The sequence below is a fragment of the Lemur catta genome, chromosome 12, assembly GCF_020740605.2.
Source record: "Lemur catta isolate mLemCat1 chromosome 12, mLemCat1.pri, whole genome shotgun sequence".
In the NCBI taxonomy this organism is placed as follows: domain Eukaryota; kingdom Metazoa; phylum Chordata; class Mammalia; order Primates; family Lemuridae; genus Lemur; species Lemur catta.
Genome location: NC_059139.1, coordinates 46,539,995 through 46,561,458, shown reverse-complemented (window position 1 = coordinate 46,561,458; position 21,464 = coordinate 46,539,995). Strand labels below are relative to the sequence as shown.

Below are 21,464 nucleotides of genomic sequence, written 5' to 3'. Positions count from 1 at the left end.
AAAGCCTGAGAAACAGACTGTCTGCCTCTTGGTTCAGTCTCTCTCGCTCAATCAGGCTACTTGCAATCTGAGACTTTCTAGGGTGTAGAGGAAAGAAAGCTGTGGATAATCCCCCAAATAAGAAGCTAGAGGTAACTGTACCCAGCCCATGAATACCCTGAACACCATTTATTTTCTTCTAACCCATATAATCATGGTCTAGAAAAAAAAAAACAAATCTAAACTGTGAGTTACATTCCCCCCAGAGCTCCCTCTGATTATCTCTTATTTCTAATATTATTACTGAGAGAGAAAAATATATTAGAAAATCAACCTAAGTGTCATGTCAAACCAGATAACACTTTTGTAGACTGAGTATTTTGATAATGAACATTTCCTAACTAAAGTCTCTCCTATCCCCTAAACTTTTCAGTTTTCAGCTTTAGTGGCTAACATACTTAACTCTGGGAAATATTTAAAAGCAATCATATAATTAATATATACCAAAGTATATATGATTACACTTTGTAAAAATGTTCCTTTCAATGACAACTCTCTAGGAATTCAGTTTTTCTCATCTAATCAATGTCAGGCTTACACTAAATTATTTCGAAAACCCCTTCCCACACTTTAATATTCACTTACCTAGCACATATGATAATAAAACTTTAAGTTATTTAAACTCTATGTTAGGTACTTTAGAGTACAAACCTATGAATGCATTTAGAAAAAAATAATCAATGGCTTCAGAGCTGCCTCTTGACCTTGTGGATCTAAAAGCGTAGTCAGGATAGTGTGTGTCCTGCTACTCAAAGCCTGCACGGTGAATGATATTGGGTTTACTACCTAGAGGAAACATTTGAAAAGTTAGAAGAAAAAGGAAGTGAATAGAATTGAATGTACCCTATGAAGACGGAGAGTACTGAAAGGATCTCAAACCCTCTTAAATTTTCTTTCTCCTTTCCTACCACCTCTAGTCATTTTTGCCTAAGATCACTGGACTGGTTAATATAATCTGAAATTTCCCATAGCCTCTGGTTGTTAGGCACCCTAATTTGCAAAACTCATGTCATACCATTCCGTAGGCTCACTTTTGTAATTTGAGAGCTTATAAGGAATCTTCTTGTGAAACACCTTCTGTGACCCCACCAAATGCTACCCAGCATCTGAGAGAAGTATGGGGAGGAGTCCTACATCTCAGAATTAAAGAATGGTCAGGTCAATGTGGATTTTGAGGTCAAGAAGCCTCTTCCCTACTTCCCAGCAGGAACACAACCAAACTGTCCCAAATAAGAAAATAAGTACTGGTTACCCAACTTTACTCCCAATTCCCCTGTCACAGAAGAGTATATCAAGAACAACAGTTTCTGTTTTGATTAAAACCCTATAAATGCACCACAATTTACCATATATCCCATGTACTTCTGCAAAAATGACATAAAACCATACCACTTAATCTTTTAAGCTCCAAGGTGGTTGGTTAAGACCGGAGAGATAACAAAGTAAACATAAAAATGCTGTAAGATTAAATAATAAAAACTTAGAACCACCACCCAACCTAGCAGAAATATGATCCCCTATAAGATTATAAGAACAGGTAACACTGTATAGCCTCTGGGCAAATGTAGAAGATTGATTGATTCCATGTTTCAAATCTAATTTAACTATGTGGTATTCATATATATATATATATATATATATATATATATATAAATTAGGTACTTTAGACAGGAACTGAGAAGAGAATAATCCTCAATTGATTTCACAAAAAAATTTAAATAGCTTTTAAATTTGTAAGAATCTAGAAAAATTAATTTTTTTTCAACATCCCAGAACAAGAAGGTTGAATCTCTATTATTAGTTTGATGAGCAATGAAATCACTCACAATAAAGTTTGACAAGCCCCATTCTTCTCCTGATATTTCCTTTTTGATAGGTAACAGATATTTAAAATATATTAAGAGGAATATGAATCCTCAATATTTTAATCCTTAATCTATTATATCTATAGCCTTCTATTTTTTTAATAACTGAGCATCTAAAGCATTAAAAGAAGTTTCTACCATGCAAATTGAAAATCGACACAGTGGAAATTTTTTAAACATTGAGATATTCAAATTTAAAAATAGGAGAAGGAGGAGGATATGGATGTAATAGACTCAAGGTAGATGGTGACAATAAAATAACAAAGTCACGCCATACAATCTTTAAGAAATTGGAATAGACAGAGTGTCTGCTTAAATGAGCCTGGGGTGAGCTGCCTTTTACCTGGATGTATCGTTTTCTAGAAACTCTGTGATTAATACAAATAAGAGAATTTCAAAGAAGGCAATTCCCTAGGTAACTATTACAACATGACCAAATGAAAGCATTAGGTATAGCTGGGGATTTTATTGGCATATCCAACAAGATATCAGGAATCAAGTAGGTGAGATGAAAGATCCACTCTACTAGATACACCTAGGGATATGACTGAGAGAGTCAGATGCTTTTGGATGTAGACCAAGAAAGATTAAAGAATAGAAAAGAAAAAAACCCAAGAGGGATAGAAAATGAAAAATCACAGAGAAAGAGACTCCATACACATCCCATCCAAGTTAAAATATCTCATAGGCTACTATTTAACCAAGTGTGACATTGACTCCTCCAGTCTTAAATCTTTCTCCTAATAGAAAACAAATATTTTTCATTATTTTTTTTAAATCTTTTTAATAGTCCGTTTCTTCCCCAATTGCTTTGTGTTTTTTTTGTTGTTTTGTTTTGTTTTGCTTTTGAGACAGAGTCTCACTCTGTTTCCCGGGCTAGAGTGCCATGAGATCAGCCTAGCTCACAGCAACCTCAAACTCCTGGGCTCAAGCAATCCAACTGCCTCAGCCTCCAGAGTAGCTGGGACTACAGGCATGCACCACTATGCCCAGCTAATTTTTCTATATATATTTTTAGCTGTCCAAATAATTTCTTTCTATTTTTAGTAGAGACGGGGTCTCGCTCTTGCTCAGGCTGGTCTTGAACTCCTGAGCTCAAACAATCCTCCCGCCTCGGCCTCCCAGAGTGCTAGGATTACAAGCGTGAGCCACTGCACCCGGCCTCTTCCCCAATTGTTAAAAAGATGACAGGGAGAAAACTGCTAAGAAAAATGATGACTAAGGTGATGATTAAATTCTAGAATTAGGAAGTAAATTGCTTAAATGAAGTAATAAATGTGGGCTGCTTGGAACAGTACAAGGCACATGCAAACATCCAGTAACTGTCATCATTGTCACAATGTCATCATCATCCTAAGTTTAAGGGCATTCTTAGTCTTCATCTGTTTATATTATTTGAAAGTTTCTATTCTAGTTTCAAAAAAAAATAGAAATGAACCAAAAGAGGCTATTTTTAATTCATATTTTATTCTGAGATTTAAAACAAAAAATTCATCTTCATCTATATATTAAAAGGTTTCAGAGTTTTAGCATTAATATTAGCAAAATTAAACTCCATTTCACTCTTTTTCAGACGGTCTCTCAAAACCAAACATTTTTGCCATTTCTGGCACTTGTTTTGCACATAACCCAGGGCTATTTCACCGTATGACGCATGAACAGTTAGTTATTCATTCAGGACCGACAGAACTCAACAATCAGGCTTGCACACTATTCTGCTTCCCAAGCTTTATTCCAGGAATGATTGTACTTTACCGGAAAAAAAGAAGCTTAGGTGGCAAGGTTTTAAACCTGCATATCAACCAGGAAACTAATCATGCTTGAAAGTATTCTGCATTGTGTATTCTTTGTTTCAAATTGAACACTGCTAAGCAAAAATCCATAAAGAGAGACTCAGGGGCCTGTTACTGAATTAAGTCCTCCTGTGATGGCAGAACGGACCTAGAGAAAACCTGTTGCTTTTCTACAGCACGTGATCCTCACACTGCTCCCCTTGGTCCTGTACTTTGGAGGTATCCGGCTTTGAAAATAACCCAAAGCAGAGCATCCTGTCCCCAGTCCTGAGGTCTGCATACCTGAGGACTGAAAGGAGAGGGCTGGCAGGTCTACACTGATACAGATCACACAGGGAACAAACAGAAACTACTCACACGCCATTAAACAGATATCAAAAACAATGTGCAGGCATTTCCAAAGACGGGTCAAGCAATCCCTCAGAAAAATCAGAACAGTTAAAGTACCTTTTTTCTCTTGGTGGCTCCGGTAAGCTGTAAGCTCTTTGCTCTATAAGACACAGAACAATAAAATGAAAACTAAGACAGACAAACTAGCAGTCACATGTTTGTCTGAAATGCACACACTCAACCTTATTTTTCATTATATGCTACACACTACTGGTTAGAAAATAATGAGAAAATAAGTAGTCTTATTTAAGTAGGGCATTGCTCTGGATATTTTTATTACTTTTCCTAGTTTGGAAATGAGGAGGAGGAGGCCAAAATATGGCAACATTTAATAGCTTTAAGAACTAACTTAGCATCAGCAAGGGACAGCAAACATTTTCAAAACAGCAGAAAATTAGGTCTATCTTTTTGGATACTTTCTACCAGAGCTTCATCCCTTACTCAGAACACTAATCCCCCAACATACAGAATCAGTAAATATCTTAACTGCTTTTTAGCAAAGCTCAAAGGAAGAGTCTTGAAGGCCAGCATAAGAGAGTCCATTTTAATATAGCTGCAATGCCTTTATAAAATCCTAGTGGCAGCCAGTTTGGAGATGTGCTTTGTGGCTCGTGGGAAAGGGAGAACCGCCTTTCCCATTGGGCTTGCGGGCAGGTAGAAGGGCAGGCTCATGCAAGCAGCTTAGCGCCATCTTGTTTCCAGAATTGGGGTACTTACTACGGGGATGGAGCAGAGACACTGATCTAGACAGTGAGAGAGACTGAAGGAGGGAACGGCCACTGTGGAGCACACCATCTACAGAGCAGGGACAAATCCTTTACCATTACAATCCACAACAGTGAAGAGGCAAAACTAGGTTGCAAAGGGAAATGGACCAGATATATAAATAAGGAAGAAGACAAATAAATATCCCCTGAAATATGTAAATATCAATGCTGTACCTAAAACTATCTTGTATGTAATAGAAAATCCACTTTAAAGAATTTGAAGGCTTTATTTTATAGTCATTATTAAATGTTCCTCAAATTAAGTCCCAGGCAGAAATCATTATTCTTATTATAAACAGGCTGAGGTACCAAAAGAATAAGCCACATATCCAGGATGATCAAGCTATAAATAGAATAGACTCAAGCAACTGGTCAAAATTTAATACTATCCTATCCATCAGATCATAATAACTATGGAAAGCATGTATACTTCACTCCTCAAATTCTTAAATGTAGAATGTTTTTGACCATAGGTTGTAATTACATTTTAATATTGACAATGTTTCTTTCTGTCTAAATCCAAAACATACCATAAAACTAGATTTTGTTTTATGTATGTAAACATTTAATAATAAAGTTGCCACCATTGTACTCTTGGCTCAAAAAAAAAAAGGGCATGAGAAATGATAGTAACCTTTTGGAAGTGACAAAGAAGAAAGAACATCACAAATAAAAAGGACTGAACAAGCACATTATCTTTGTATATCTGCGTTACAGCTCACAAATGGGAGCTGCCCACTGAGGCAAAAGGAAACTTGGACTCTAATCAAATAGTAAAACTTTTTAGGACTATTGAAAACTCATCAAGAGAGGATTTACAGCAACACGAATGTCGATTTACTTTTTATTAATCTAAGTAAACTAAACAATGAAGCATTGGAATATATCTTTGAACTAGGTAAGCTTTCACACCTGTGTTTTGATTGCGTAAACACACTCTAAATTATTCCTTCTTCATCAGGAGTCATTCTTCATAGCCCTGTGGTTTTGACTGACCTAAATGGTATCAATTCAAATCTTTGCAACCATACAGTTCTGTCCATTGAAATCTTTGTATATTTAGTGTGTAGCCTCAATGCAAATTGCCTAGTTGTAACTCTTAACTTGTGGATAGTATCAAACTTCATTAAAATAGAACTGTCTTTAAATGTACGGTCTAAAGGCAAGGTTTTATTTAATGAAAAACCAAAGGAATTGATATTGGCTTTTTATTCTTTGTAACTCAAATGCAAAGATTTAAGGTTTAAATTTTCTTTTTTTCTTTTTCACTACAGGATGACTAGTCAAGATTTAAGGTTTATATGTAAGATGAAGATACCCTTTCTTGTTCATTAAAGAATATATAAATTAGAGCTCTTTTGCTTTATAAATAATCAATATCCTCTCAGTGATCTGGTTAATAATTTCGAACCTTAGAGCCATCTGGCTTCCCAAGTCAGGGACACCACAGATACACAGGCAAGGCCATCATTTTGCACATTACACAGGAAACTTAAAACAAGTTTTCCAAATAGTAACAGTGTAAAGTTAATTCACCAGCTAGGACTATCAGTGAAAAGATAACAAACTGCTATTAAAAGGAATCTCAACCTAAACTAAGGCTGGGGAGACCTAGAGACCCTAGAAAGGCTCACGAAATAAAAAAGAAAAATCCAGAACAAATTCAATTTATCTTCTTTATCCTGTCCTCTCAAGGTGGTGGTATCCTTTCTTACTTTCTCTTAGAACTTCTCTCCAACTCCTCACTTCAAAATAAAAACTGACATTTATTATGAGTCTTGCTCTCTTCTCCTCTAATAATATATCCCAGAAAAAGAAGGGAAAACATATAGTAGCATTCTTTTGTATTTTATGTATCTGGTCTATCATAGTCACTCAACAAACATTCATTAAACATCTACCATATTTAAGACTTTGTTTAGGATGGCAGTTCCAAGCACAAAGATTATGTTTTCAGTATTGTTCCACATGGAATAAACATACAAAATAATAACGATGTAATAAAGCAAGAATAAGAAAAAAGAGGAGGAGGAATAAAATAAATCTTATTTTAAACACTGTATATTGGGAAACTGAGAATACCTTAGCACATCTCTTGCTTTCTGAATCTTTTAAGACTGTCAAGGATAATAGACAAGAAAGGCATCTAATGCATTTACAAAAATTTTATTATAATGCTATGTATTATATATCAGCATGAATACTTTCAAATGTCCCTTTATGTGTAATTATTACATACTTTCATTTCATACTTTTCAATACAAAAAGTATGAAATAATTACATTTTAATAATTACACTTTAAAATACAGTTGAAAATAGTTGCAGCAGCTGAACATGGATGACTACAGGGGGAGCTCTAAGTTGCACATAATTATTCTATTTATAGAATTCACTTGAAAATCCATCAGCCTGTATGCTTATGATATGCACCCTTTTGTATATTTACTATATTTAAATTAAAAATTTATTGTATGAGTTATATATCTAATTGTTTACCTTGCCACAGAAAATGTTGAGATATATTTACTTGTGTTGCAAGTATGTTATTTCAACTCTCAAAAGTCCCTTGTAAAATAAAGAAAGAAAAAAATCCATTTTCCAATACTTTGGCTCTGAGGAATTGAATTATTGCAGCAATTTATATATAGTACAAAAGTAACTTTTATAATTTACTTATATAAAATCCTCTAAAGCTCTCACAATAATGTATGTGGAATCAATTCTAGTTTACACTATCCTTGAGGAAAACATTTTATTCAAAGAATAAAGCAACAGAGAGGTGTGTATATATTTATAACTTCATCAAACTCAAATCTATAACTTGACTGATATCCAATGAGAAAAGAATTTTGCCAAGCTTAAAAAAATCAATTATGAAAATAGAATTTGAAAATTCTTGCCTTCTATTCTTGTATATTTTATGTACTTAAACTAACTGAAAATCTGGAATAGAATGTTTTCAAAGCAAACGGTAAATAATGCTCACCTTCACTTGAATTGCACACTGTAAAATCACGCACCAGCTGAGCTTTTCCTAAAGAAATTTTGGGTGATGAGCAGGAGTAAGAACGTGAGCGGACTCCAGAAAGCAATGATTCCTAAAAGTGATCAAAATAAAGTTTAAAAAAAATCTCCATGAGACTTGAAAGTATGTGTTCACCATGAATGTTACCAAATCAGCATCTTTGAAAGAAGATTCAACTTGAACATTTCTGACACGATTTTATTAATTATTGGTTTCTGTTTGCCTCTCATAACTTTGAAAATGTTATTATCTTTTTAATGCTTTAGTAAACTTGAGTTTTTGGAAATAGTTCCTATATATACATTAGAATACAATTATAATATTCTAACCAACTTGGTTAAAAATGAAAAATTATGTCAAATGACTTTTTCTCTGCATGTTCAACAATGGTTGACTTGTTTTTACCTGAGTTGTTAGTTATTTTGTTATTTTATACTGTAGCATTCAAATAAGATTCTGTATTAACTGAGATCTCTATATTTAAGGATTATTACACAGTAGAAAAATAGCTATTTACAATTATAAGAGTTTTTTTAAACTTCCAAATACCTATTTAAATTTATAGTGTTAGCTGCAGACTCTGGGGAAAAATATGCGCAATCACTATACAAATCTTTCTGGTCTGTGCTCATTTTTCAACAGAACTTCCATTTGGCACTTCCCGAGGTGATGTTTGAATATCACTGATTTATATATCTTTAATATCATTCCTTTTAAATGACCTGCCATTTTTGTTCCTGTCTTCCCAATTACATATTATTTCTATTATATTGGCAACATACATGAAAAATGCAAGATGGCAAGATCATTAACACATGGTTTTCTTACATGTTCCAGAAAATTTTAATGAATATGCAATAGAACTACCTTAAAGCCATTATGGTACCCAACTCCTATCCCATAAAGGTTTTGGGATTGATCCTACCCAGGCATTTTTAAGATATCACTTAAGGGCTAAAAAAAAATATTGCAAAATTCTTTACTAAAATTAAGCCTTCAGAAACTGTCCTTCATAAGCACTGGTCTCTTCTGTTCCCCCTAAGTGAAGACACATGGTCACCCTAAGTTCACTGGTTTAGTTAATGAGCCTAAAGTAAAGTAGAACATGGAACCTTGACCTTGCTTCAAAGGGCCTTGGGCTATGGCTCTCGACTGTCTTATCAGGGAGCACTCACTGGGCCTGGATGTCAAGGCCAACCTGCGCTGTTCTACAGCCCTAACAGTGAGCTGGTCACAAAGGGCCCTAGCCAATGCCATCCTCTCCATTTAAGTCATTTATGGTAATCATTTTTTCATGACAATGGAATGTTGAAAATTATCCAAAACCCTTTGGCAAAAAGTTATACTAGGTAATTACAGAGGCAAGGCAAGATATATTTATAGGACAGATTCATGTTAAAAGTGAGCAACATAAAACTGTTTTACAAAAACTAAATTATTTTTCATGTCAGATAATGATGTGTGTTTCACAATTCCATTCAAAATGTAAAACTAAGAAGTGTCTACATTAAAAACTGTACCGATTTCTTATTATCTAGAAATATCACATGACCTTGAAGTTGGAAAGATTATGACAGCTATACAGGCTGAGGGGAAAAGGACCCAGGCTCTGTGGTCAGAAGACCTAAATCTGAATTCCGACTTCATCACCAACCTGAGGCCACCTGGACGAAACTCTAACCTTTCCAGAACCACATCTACTCAAAAGATAAAATAAAAGCACTACTTATGTTCCAGGCAAGTTATGAGAAAATCATATATTTTGTATATTTATAAAACATTTTGTATATTGTAGACATGCTATAAAAAATAAGGCATTATCATAACAACTATGTATTCATAGTAAAAGAAGTTTTCCCATAGCACACATTGTTTTACAGAAGTAAACTTAATTAAATAAACTTAAAAAGAAAACAAGTATATAATAACAGAAATAAAATAAAAAGAAAACATACATTCAAACATAAAAGGGCTTTCCTTGCAAGATTTGAAGAATGTATTTAGTTTAAAAAAAAAAAAAGCACAACAAAGTGAAACTCCAGTGTGAAATGCCAACAGGAGAAAACCTGACTGTTATGGAAAAGCCGTCAAAGTTTACGATGTTCCAGATTAGTTTGCTCAGCGAGGAATGCTTAACAAACATCACCTCTACCTTACTAACATCATTTACCTCATCACCTGGAACAAGTAAAACTTTATGTGAGCAATACAAGTTTGATTACTTAAACTACTCATTTAATACTACCAGTTTTTGTCCCTTTGTTTAAGGGATGATGGTAGAAATCATTGTATAAAATGGTAAAATTTTCCAAGTCTGTAAAAGATGGTATGTACTCATGGTAAATTAATGACAACATCAATCAGCGACTGTAAGGACCATAAAAATTAAAAGAGTGAGAGAGATTAAAAAAACAGACTCAACCAGATATCATGTGGGTCTCCAAAAAAATAATTCATATGTGTCAATAAAGCACAATTTGTCTTTCAGACAGAGAGGGATAGACTTAAACAACATATTCTCCACATTTAATAATAAACCAAATTAATACCAATGAGAATACCTTTGACTGCAGATTACTTGACAGAGAAAGTGATTCAGCCCTGGAGATGTTAAAATCCGGTTCCACACTGGCCTCAAAAGAATCCAATTCATCCCCACTAGGAATCCCAGTTCTTGAAGAACTCTGAGACACTGGAGTGTAGCAGATGTGTGACTGCTCAGAATGCCCTTCCCCTTCACTGTCAGCATCCAAAGCATCAAGGCTAGAACTAAAGGACAAAGCAAGCTAGTGAATAAGTAAATAATCAACCAAGTAAGCAGACAGTCACTGGTTTCTGTTTCTCTGAATTCAGATTCTCTTATTGCTGTGAGGTACAATGGGTATTCATTTAATTTCCAAATAATATTTAATTAGTTTTTATTATTTTACCTCCCTCCAAATCTTTTTAAACAAAAACGTTATATTTCCCAAATAAACATTTTTACCTAACAAAGTCCATTTCAATTACCTTAAGACAGGAAAGCCAGTTGGAGTTAGCACTAACCTCACCATTTCTGTTTTGTAATTATTAGAAGTCCCCAACAGTAACCCCCCAAATATTTAACATGCAGACCAAATAGCCACTGGGGGGATTTGCATGTGAGAATATGCAGTGTGGCATTCTCTCCCGCGTCCCCCAGCTGGGAAGCTCAGGAGGGCAGAGGCACAGGAAGGAGAGACCAGTGAAGGACTCGCCTCAGAGCTATGTCACAACACAGTTCAGAAAGGAGTCTCGCGCAACGTCCCAAACATGTCATACTAAACTATCATTTGTAGAGATTTTAAGAAATGATTCCCGTGAAAAATCCACCTCAGAACCAGGTAGTAACTCTGCTTGACAACAACTTTTCTTTCCTCATTTAACTTTCATAACCATAAAATTAAAAGGAAAGAATCTGACCTTCTGCATTCCAGTTTCATTCTGTAACATTACATTTTACACCACTCAAACCAACAGCTTTCATGGGCATGGTAACGTACAATGCATTTTTAAATGTATTTTTTGTTCGTTGTTAACAGTTGAGTTAAAATTTTAATACCAACGCAATGAAACTATCTTGATTTTGAAATACAAAGAACCAGAAAATGAAGCTTTGAATGAACTCATTTGGGTTATTTTTCTTTAAAAGCCATAAGCTACTTAATGGACATAGAATATCAATTTAATAAATTATATGACTCTTGGAACAGAGGTTTTATTATAGGTGCCTTTAATACAAACACTTAGATCAGTTTCCAATCCATGAACCATTTCATGAGCACTCCTGGGTACCAGAAAACCCTGAAGTAAGTAAAGGCCTCAAGTGGTACCACTATGGATTTCCAAAGTGGGGTTTTCTCCTTCGAGAACTCACGTAGGGCCTTCACCTTGGCATTGAGAAGAAAAGGACAAATTGGAAGTGGGCTTCACACTGTATCTCATTTGAGCACCCAAATACCTTAGCATTCATTGGATTATTTTGCATTAAAAAACTGAAATTTATTGTCAAGAAAACCTTCCTGGTAAATGTTGGTGCTTTGAATGTTACAAAAATATAATTACAGATACTTCAAGATGCTATGTGGTTTCCTAATACAACAAAAATCTGAGGGTAGAAGAACACATTGGCCAGGGCAGGGGCCAAAGCTTGCTGATGTCTTATCCTTCTGCATTTGTCTTACAACTTGTGATCTCTGTACTGATAAAAATTAGTTAAGTCATTGGTGGCCTGCAATAACATCCTATTCTAACATAAGCCTTTCCAGTTACAGACAGCATTTCTCCATCACTGTGAATACAACCTAGAAGTACTAGTATTGTATTTTTCATACTACAAAATATTGTTTCCTATTAATCAAATTGGGCTACTACTCTTTGTTAGCTAGTAACCTAAAATATTGGCAGCAAACACAATATACTTCAGGATTACCTCCAGGTTCTCATTTTACAATAGTGTTTTCCTAAATCCCATTAGTGGGATATGAAGTCAATTCATTAGGTTATATATAACCAGAATTCCCTTTTAAAATAATTAAGAATAGAAAATGTCAAAATGCATTCCACATGTTATTTCATAGAACTTCACTTAAATTTTGTGGGAGTTGGGGGAGAGGTTCACAGTGTAACATGCATCTCTCACTGTGGACTGTAGTAAAACAAAGGATTGAAAAATGCAAGTTTTAGAATAAAACAAACACTTGTCTTCTATCACCTAATTTTTCGTTGTACAGTATTTCTAAATAGATGTTTTGTTGCTTATTTTCCTCTTGTGGCTTCTCAAAACAGTAAGTTTAAACAGTATGTTATATATTATGCATATTTTAGTTTCACCAAAATATTGTTTTAAACCTTAGAAAAGTGAGGACTTAGGTCCAAGTTAGCCCTGTCTTTATATTAATCCCCATTTTTATTGTGTGCCCACAAATTTCTCCTTCATTAGAAGTTCCCAGCCTCTCAGGTTATTACTCCCTTATTAACAAATCAGGTGCATGTCACTTTCAGTTCATTGTCAATTATGCTACACACTCCCACCATGACATCCACTGAAGGGAGGACCCACAGCCATCTCAGAGCCAAGTAGGGCTTTCTGGGGATCACCACTCCTCTCCCCTCATTCCTATATTTTTCAGAGAGGAGGGAGTGCACAGGAGATGAAATCAGCGTGTGGGACCAGCCAGAGGGTTTTTCTATAGAATGGTTTCTCCTTCTCCTCCTTGTTTCCCCCTGAGCTGTGACATCTTTACAGAGGCTTCTAATTACCTTTACTCAGAGTAGATCATTTTTCTTATATTCTAAAGAAGAAAAATTCTATCCGTAGCAATGAAATGTTTAACCTTCCCAAAGCAAGACCATGACTGGAAAGTATAATTTACATACTCTGCAAATGTCTGCGTAAGGAGAACAGAGACCATTTGTGTCTTTTCCGCCCTATATTTCTAGAGGGCCTCTGCTAAAAAAATGTTATTTACTTCTCAAGATTGGGGCTGGGGGTCACATACTTGACAGATCTTAAAGATCCTGCCAGAAGGTACTAATCACACATAGTTCAATCTATTTTTGCAGAACTGTATAGAATCTTGGCTGGCAGCCTCTTGTCCCAAGCAGACATGCGGACAATTCAAAATAGCCTATCAATTCAATTTATAGTAATGACCACCCAGCATCCACAAAACTGTAATTCACAATATATAAATCTAAAGTAAGTCTTTTGTTATTTATGAATCAGACGTAACACTTGGTAGCAATATCTATTACTTAAAGTTTTACAACCTCAAGTTGTATATTAGTGCAAACTACAGCACAGTGATGGGCACCTACTGATTGCCGGTTGCTCCCCCTTTCTCTCCTTTCTAATAAATTAATTCTTTGCTGAATATTCATTCACCTGTGTGGATGTTCATTCATAGAGAAATATTTATATACACACTCACATTCTATGGTTATTTGATTCATGATTTTATATGTGAAATGAACATGTAATTGTGGAGCTAGGACATGGGGAGGAAAATAGACTACTCCCTAAGAAAGTGGTAAATAGGATAAAATGAAGTGACTGGAAATTGGCCTATTCTCTAAAGCAAGTAGACAACAGAGTGGATGGACAAATACAGATATACAGATATGGACACACATATTCGTGCACACACACAAATATATGCAATCATACCAGATACAATTAAACTATTGCTTTAATGACATTTTTACATATATAAGAAAATATATGTAAGGTAACAAAGTAAAATAAATATAATATAAATTTTATAATATAAAATAAATATATAAACAAAACAATCACCCAGGAGCTCACCCAACTTGAAACCTGAACCTTGGCTGTATCATAGAAATTCTCTTATGGTCCATTCCATTCCCAGTCCCCTAATTCCCTCCTTAGATGTAACAACTATCTTCTAATTTATGGATTTTTTTCCCTTTCATTTGCTTTTTTTTCTTTATCATCTATGTGCATATGTATGTGCCCCATAATAATATATTGTTTGATTTCATATTTTTAAAGAACGAAATCTAACTGAATATTTTGTGGCTTACTTTTTTTTTCAACTTTATGCTTCTGAGATGCAAGTTATAAAGCACATAAATGTAGTTGTAGTTAATTCATTTTCATTACTGTACAGTACTCCATTGTGTAACTATATGTAATTTGTTCCACACTTGAGTTATTTCCTGCTGCTATAAATACTCATGTATATGTCTCCTACCACACAGGAGGAAAATGCATATTCAACTTTAGAACATAATGTCAAATTATTTTCCAAAGTTGTGACATAATTTTCACTCCTATCAACTGTATTTAAGAGTTTCCATTGTATGCATTCTCCCCAAAACATAGTTTTATTAGACTTTGTAATTTTTGCCAATGTACTAAGTATAAACTGGCATCTCAGTATGGTATTCCTTTATTATATTTTAGTCGGTTTTAAGTGTCTTTACTTTCAAATCAATGAAGATAGGAACCTAAAAGCGGGCAATGTTTTGATATAGAGATAAGAGTGGTGGGGACAATAAAAAGTTAAAAAATAGACTTTTCCAAGTCTAGCTATGAGGTTCTTTGATTTTTCTACAGTTTTCCTCTAGAATACAGTATCTCACCTTCTTTTCTTTAGATGACTTTGTTCTTTTTCAAATCCATGCAGACCAAAAGAAAGATTCAAGTTGGAAGTGCATGAGCTAGACGGTGACATGAAGGACGGCTGGGCTTCAATCTTCGCTGTGTTTTCGCTGTTCTCACTTAGTGTGGACATCCCGGGCCTGGCGTCAGTAGGAAGGATATGCTTGCAGCTCTGAGGCCCCAGAGTGGAACCCATGGATTCAGGGCTGGTGTTGGCAGTGATTCCCTCTATATTAATATAGTTGATATCCAAATCACCAACCTAGAAGTTGAAAAAAAATATTTCCTGAGCAAAACCAGGAAAGATTGGCTTAGCTAAGAATAAAACCTTTACAATTTAAAAACCTTCCACTTTATCTTTTTTGTGTTTATTCTTGTTTTGCTTTATGTGAATAGATAATTCTTTCATGATGTGTTTTTGTTCATGTGGCTGCTATCCCATAATTCACAAAAAAGAAGACCAACTGTTTTATCAAGTTGTTCTTTATTACAAAACTATGCCTCCTGACTCAAAATGAGGGGAAATGTTTGAAATACTTGAGAAAAAAACCTAAAAGGTACATAGCTTTATTCAAAAAGTAGTTCATAGTCATCCGGGTAACCAAGGTAATAGTGGTCACATAAATCTGAATCTCTAAAAAAGCACCACCAAACAACAACAACAAATAAAACTACATAAAGTGCATGTACATAGCATAATTAGGAGACAGAAAATACTCCAAACTTCAAATTACCTGCAAATAATAAAATAAACAGCAAGTCCAGCAAGCAACCCCTTGTACTCCTGCCATAAGATTGCAGAGAGTAAGGGAAGCCTGGGAAAATCTGAATGGCAGACAGAGGAGGGAGACAGTGCAGAGCCTAAGACTCATTTAAAAATCATCACCAGAAAGAGAAAACCCAGCTTGCACGTGTGATAAAGAGTCCTGGTTAATCAAAGCACTTGTTCTAAGAAAGGGGCTTAAAAGTACTTGTGATTTGAGGTGGTGGTCATCAAAAGGCATCTCTTCTGGGGAAGAAGACAGTAGAAGGGAAGAGAATGATGCCATCTGGAGACAGGGCAGTGAAGAGGAAAAGAAGCAAAAGGAGGAAATTTTAAGAACCTAAATCATCAAGCATCATCATAATAATTTACTACAGCAAAAACCATCAATGAATGCTCAAAATAATGGATAAAAGTCTAATGAGTATGAGGACATTTAGAGAGACTCAAAATATTTCTCAACAAGATACTTAATAATTTTTTAAAAACCAGTACATTTACTAAAAAGAAACTTGGTAGATCAAAGATAAAATCACCATTAATGGGAGCAACTGATGTCATATGCCTCCTGATAAAACGCAGAGAAGGACACATCATCACTTCTGCAGTATTCTTGCAAAAAATGCATAATCTGAATCCAATTCTGAGGAATTATTAGACAAACCAAAATTGAAGGACATTCTAGCAAAAACAAAAAAAAATGGTGTGTATTCTTCAAAAATATCAAAGTCGGGGGAATGAATAGACGTTGAACAACGGGTACAAATATAGAGTTTGATAGAAGAAATAAGACCTGCTGTTTGATAACAGTAGGGTGACTATAGTAATAGAAGTAATCTATTACTTATTTCAAAATAACTGAAAGAGAAAAATTCAAATGTTTCTACCATAAAGACAAATACTTAAAGTGATGGATATCCCCATTACACTGATTTGATCTTTACAAATTATATGAATGCATTAAATTATCACATGTACCCTGAAAATATGTACATCTATTATATATCAATAATAAACAAAATTCAAAAAAAGACAAAGACTGAGACACTGCCCCAGATTAAAGAAGACTAAAGAGACATGACAATTAAAGGCAATTCATGTAATGGAATTTTCTTATGTTGCAAAGAACGTTATTGAGACAACCAACTAAAGTTGAATAAGGTAAGGTCTGGAGATAGCTAACAGTATTGTACCAGTGATAAGTTCCTGATTTAGGTAACTATACTGTGCTTATGTAAAAGAATGTCCATGTTTTTAGGAAAATACAGCATGAAAGATTAAAGGGGCACTATATTTTCAATTTATTCTCAAATGGCTAAAAATATTTACATACATATTTTAACCATTTGCATGCACATACACACTCTCAGAGAATAATAAAGTAAATATGGTAAAATATTCACATTTGGGTATGGAAATTGGGGCAAAGAATATATATACGGAGATTCTTTGTACTGAAATTATGGCCAAATAAAATGTTTTTTCAAAAGCAGTTTATATGACAGAAATTTTCAAAGTAATTTCCATCATGTGAATTTTCTCATCAGGTAGGTTGATAACCTTGAGAATTAATAAGAAACAACAGAGCATATAAACTAGCTATGTTTTTAGACTTCTGTGCCAGGTTGAGGGAAACAAAGGAAATTAGACAAGATTCTTTCCAGATATTGCTAGAAATTATTTTAAATATGCAGAATTTGGGCACCTCACATTGTCCTTGTTATTCACGCAGACACTCAAATAGTATTAATAAAAGGGACCATATGATACCATACTACACTGATACAAAGAACTTTGTGATTTCTGTGCAGATTTAGTTTTATTTCTCAGTACTGATTGCACAAATTTGGCAATCTTCTACATTTCAGTTTATTGAATTAGCCTGTTTGAGTTCTCTTTTTTTCTTTTGCTTCACATTATTAAAGCAATGTATCTCTCTCCCAAAATATTCCCAAAGAGAAATTATATCCTAACCTCATCTTTGGTTTGGTAAAATTTGCATTTTTAATGTATCTTAGAACATATAAAAATGTTAAGTTTTCCCCACATAATACTGAGTCGTTTATAATTTTAGCTACTTCAGGTAAATGAAAATACTATAGTACTCACTGAGGCTCAGAAGAAAATGAAATAAGGACTCAAGAAGTATTTCATTTAAACTCTTCACAAAATATGGCAAGAGAGTAAATCCATTAAAGTCAGAATTCTGTATTTTCTATTCTCTCGCGCAATAATCAGTACAGAACACGTCTGTGACCAAATGTGTGGGAGGGTTTCTCACCCACACACCAAAATACCAAGCCAGCAAATCCTCAGCTGAGCGTCCTCCAATTCCATTCAATTCTGCCACTAACTACTTGGAGAGGGACCCAGACTCCACAGGTTGAGGGCTCAGTCCCACATGACTGCCCCCACTTCGGACAACCATCGTAAGCCCCAGATTGTATTACCTGCGCCTCTGACCCACCAGCTATAAATTCAGGTTGCCCTAACCCCTTCTTCAGGTTAAATTAATTTACTAGAGCAGCTCAAAAACCTCAGGGAACATGACTATTGGTTTATTGTAAAGGATATACAGACACAGATGAACAGCCAGAAGGAAGAGACGCATAGGGTGAGGTCCGTGGAAAGGGGCATGGAGCTTCCACACCCTCCAGGAACCCTACCTGTTCAGCTGTCTGGAAGCTCTGGAGCCCAGTCCTTTCAGGGTTTTTATGGAAGCTTCATTATGTAGGCAAGATTGGTTAAATCACTGGCCATTAGTGATCAACTTAACCTTTGCCCCTTCTCCCCTCCCCAGAGGATGGGGGTGGGTCTGAAAGTCCCAAAGGCTCTACTCATGCCCCGGGGTTTCCTGTGACCAGCCCCCACCCTGAAGCTACCCTAGGGCTGACAGCCACCAGTCATCTCATTAGCATACAAAAGATACCACTTTGGAGATTTCAGGGATAAATACAAGCATGTCTGACCTAATGATGGGGATATATTCTAAGAAATGTGTCCTTATGTGATTTTGTTATTACATGACCATCACAGCGTCCATTTATACAAACCTAGATGGTATAGCCTACAACACACATAGGCTATATGGTGTAGCCTATTGTTCTTAGGCTACAAACCTATATAGCGTGTGACTGTACTGGGTACTGTAGGCAATTGCAAAACAACAGTAACTACTTGTTACACGAAAAAGTACAGTAAAAATAGAGTATTATAATCTCATGGGATCGCCATCATATATGCAATCTGTCATTGACTACAACACATTATGCCACACGTGACTGTATATATTTCACAATATCACAGATTTCACACACATGCACACATAAATATTATTAAGCCTTAAAAATTAAGGAAATCTTGCCATTTGCAACAACATAGATTAATCTGGAAAACATTATGCTAAATGAAATAACCCAAACAGAAATAAGCCAACAGAAAGACAAATACCGTGCGATCTGACTTACATGTAGAATGTAAAAAAGTCAAACTCACAGAAACAGTGAGTAGAAGGGTGGTTACCAGGAATTTAGGCGGTGGAGGAAATTGTGAGATGTTGATCCAAAGGTACAAATTTTCCCAGTTATACAATGAATAAGTTCTGAGTCCTAATATACAGCATGGTGACTACAGTTAATAATACTTGAAATTTGCTAAGAAATGTTAAGTATTTTTACCACACACAAAAAAATGAGTAAAATATGTGTGCACTAACAACAACAAAAAAAGCTAAAGTGCCTTATTGCCCAATGAGTATACATATGGAGCATCTCATATAGAAACTAGATTTTAAAATCAATGGATAAGGCAGAAATTGTTTATTATCAAAAAAAAACTCTTGAAAGTCCTTTAAATCTCTTATAAATTAGAATGCATAGAAATCTTCAGATCCATAACTATATTTTAATTTTTATAAATACTAAAATTTGAGGATCACTGAGTTAGAGAAAAGAACAAAAGATAAGTAGATGCTGACACACTCAAACCATCTGCTTTTATCAGATTTAAGTCACAAGTCTCTATCAGGGAATAGGTGGAAAAATCCTAAAATGCTCCACCTTGTATCATGATACTATTCTGTTTTCATGTTAAAGCTCTATAACCTTAGTACACGTTAATTGATGTGCTGTAAGAATTAAGTAATTTATGTGACAGTATCCTATGGAGCTGGGATCAAGCATTTGCTTGTTACTATTTTTTGGATTTGAATACAAATATTGCTTACTCGGGTCATATACACACTTTTTGAAAAGCTGTAGAGAAGATATTGGCCACATAGTTGTCATTTCCCCACTGAACCCCTCCCTGCTGGTGCTTCTTGGGAGGGTAAGGTGTGTTGTATTCTGAAGTTAGGACCTAAGTTAAATTCTCATAGGATGAGATTCCACAGCAGCATCCCCTGTGCTGCTCTTAGGCTGACATTTTCAAAGGAACACAACAATGCCGAATATAGTTCTCACATGTTCAAGTTCTGGAGAGAGGTACCGATCCACCTTGTAATGTCAGTCATGCCTTACCTGATCGATCACCATACAGTTAGCATAGACTTCGTCACCTCCATTCAGCATGTCAGAAAGCCGGCCTGTAGCAAGCAACATTGGGGGATGCTTGGATTTTTTGAGGACATCAAAGGAGCGATCTAGAAGAAAAACAAAAACAGGATAAATAAAGTTGAAGGGATTTATTCTACAGTCAAGCTTTACTTTCTTAGTCAAACCAAAAGAAAAAAATCAAGAGTGCATTTTTTAAGGTGGCGTTTTGCTGTCTTCACATTTTAAGATCCACATGCAAGTATTTTCTCTTCTACATCCAAATCTTCTCAGTTACTTAGAAGCTTCATGTAGAATGAATAGTGGTAGATAGATAAATATTTGCCCACTTCGAGCACCATTTTCCCCATCCATAGAGGTCCTTGTAAAATCAATTAGGTATTTGCCTTCAATTTCTAACAGATTAAACTTCATTTCCCTTTATTAATAACTTGGAAGCATTAGTGATTGAACTGCGGTTCCACTGACACATTCAGACTCAATGACCCTTTAGGAAAGGACCCGAGAGTACAAAGCCCAGCTGTTCCGGCTCCATACTGCCTGCTGAACACGCAGAATCTTACACAGAGTGTTGCCTATTTGAATTACAGAAATGTTTCTGCTTGCTTCCATGTTCTCAGCTTTATTCCAAATAGATGAAGTTGCTCAAAGTTGAGTCCCAGAGAGTTGAGATGTCACCATATTTGTAAGGAAGGAAGAGACAATGGTAATAAAACATATTCAAGCTAGAATGCCTTGATTCTTATCATTATGCTTTCCTCCTCATGTGGTTATAAGGATTAAATGAATTCAGACATGTAAAGCACTTGACACATGCCTGGCACTAAGTGCTCAATAATGTTTGTTATTATTATGAATACTGATTTTTAACCAGGTCCAGTGTGGGGTACAAGGTTATTAATACTAGTCACAGTGTGTTATAATAGATTGTCAATATCCGTAAGTGACTTTGAACAGGGAAGATTCCATGTTACATCCATAACAAATGCCATCTTCATTTACATTTCAGGAAGTTTTTCTAAGTAGGTACAAAAGAGACAGTGTTTGTCACTATTCCATGAGAAATTGCACATGTCCCACTGCCTATCTTATCTATGCCAAAGCATAAAATCTGGGAGTGATTT

The 21,464-nt window shown here is 35.2% G+C and overlaps 1 protein-coding gene across 5 annotated transcripts in view; it reads right to left on the bottom strand.

The window, feature by feature from the left end:
• Nucleotides 1-21,464, bottom strand: part of ARHGEF28 (Rho guanine nucleotide exchange factor 28) — a 265,920-nt gene that overhangs the window by 74,254 nt on the left and 170,202 nt on the right. For 3 of the 5 annotated variants that reach the window (XM_045566117.1, XM_045566118.1, XM_045566122.1), the window contains 6 exons: nucleotides 20,308-20,429; nucleotides 15,009-15,289; nucleotides 10,442-10,649; nucleotides 7,842-7,953; nucleotides 4,805-4,882; nucleotides 4,145-4,187 (listed from right to left, as the gene is read on the bottom strand). In XM_045566117.1, coding sequence (XP_045422073.1) covers nucleotides 4,145-4,187; nucleotides 4,805-4,882; nucleotides 7,842-7,953; nucleotides 10,442-10,649; nucleotides 15,009-15,289; nucleotides 20,308-20,429 — 844 coding nt within the window. The remainder of the gene's footprint in view (nucleotides 1-4,144; nucleotides 4,188-4,804; nucleotides 4,883-7,841; nucleotides 7,954-10,441; nucleotides 10,650-15,008; nucleotides 15,290-20,307; nucleotides 20,430-21,464) is intronic. The other 2 variants (XM_045566119.1, XM_045566123.1) reach the window with 1 other exon arrangement.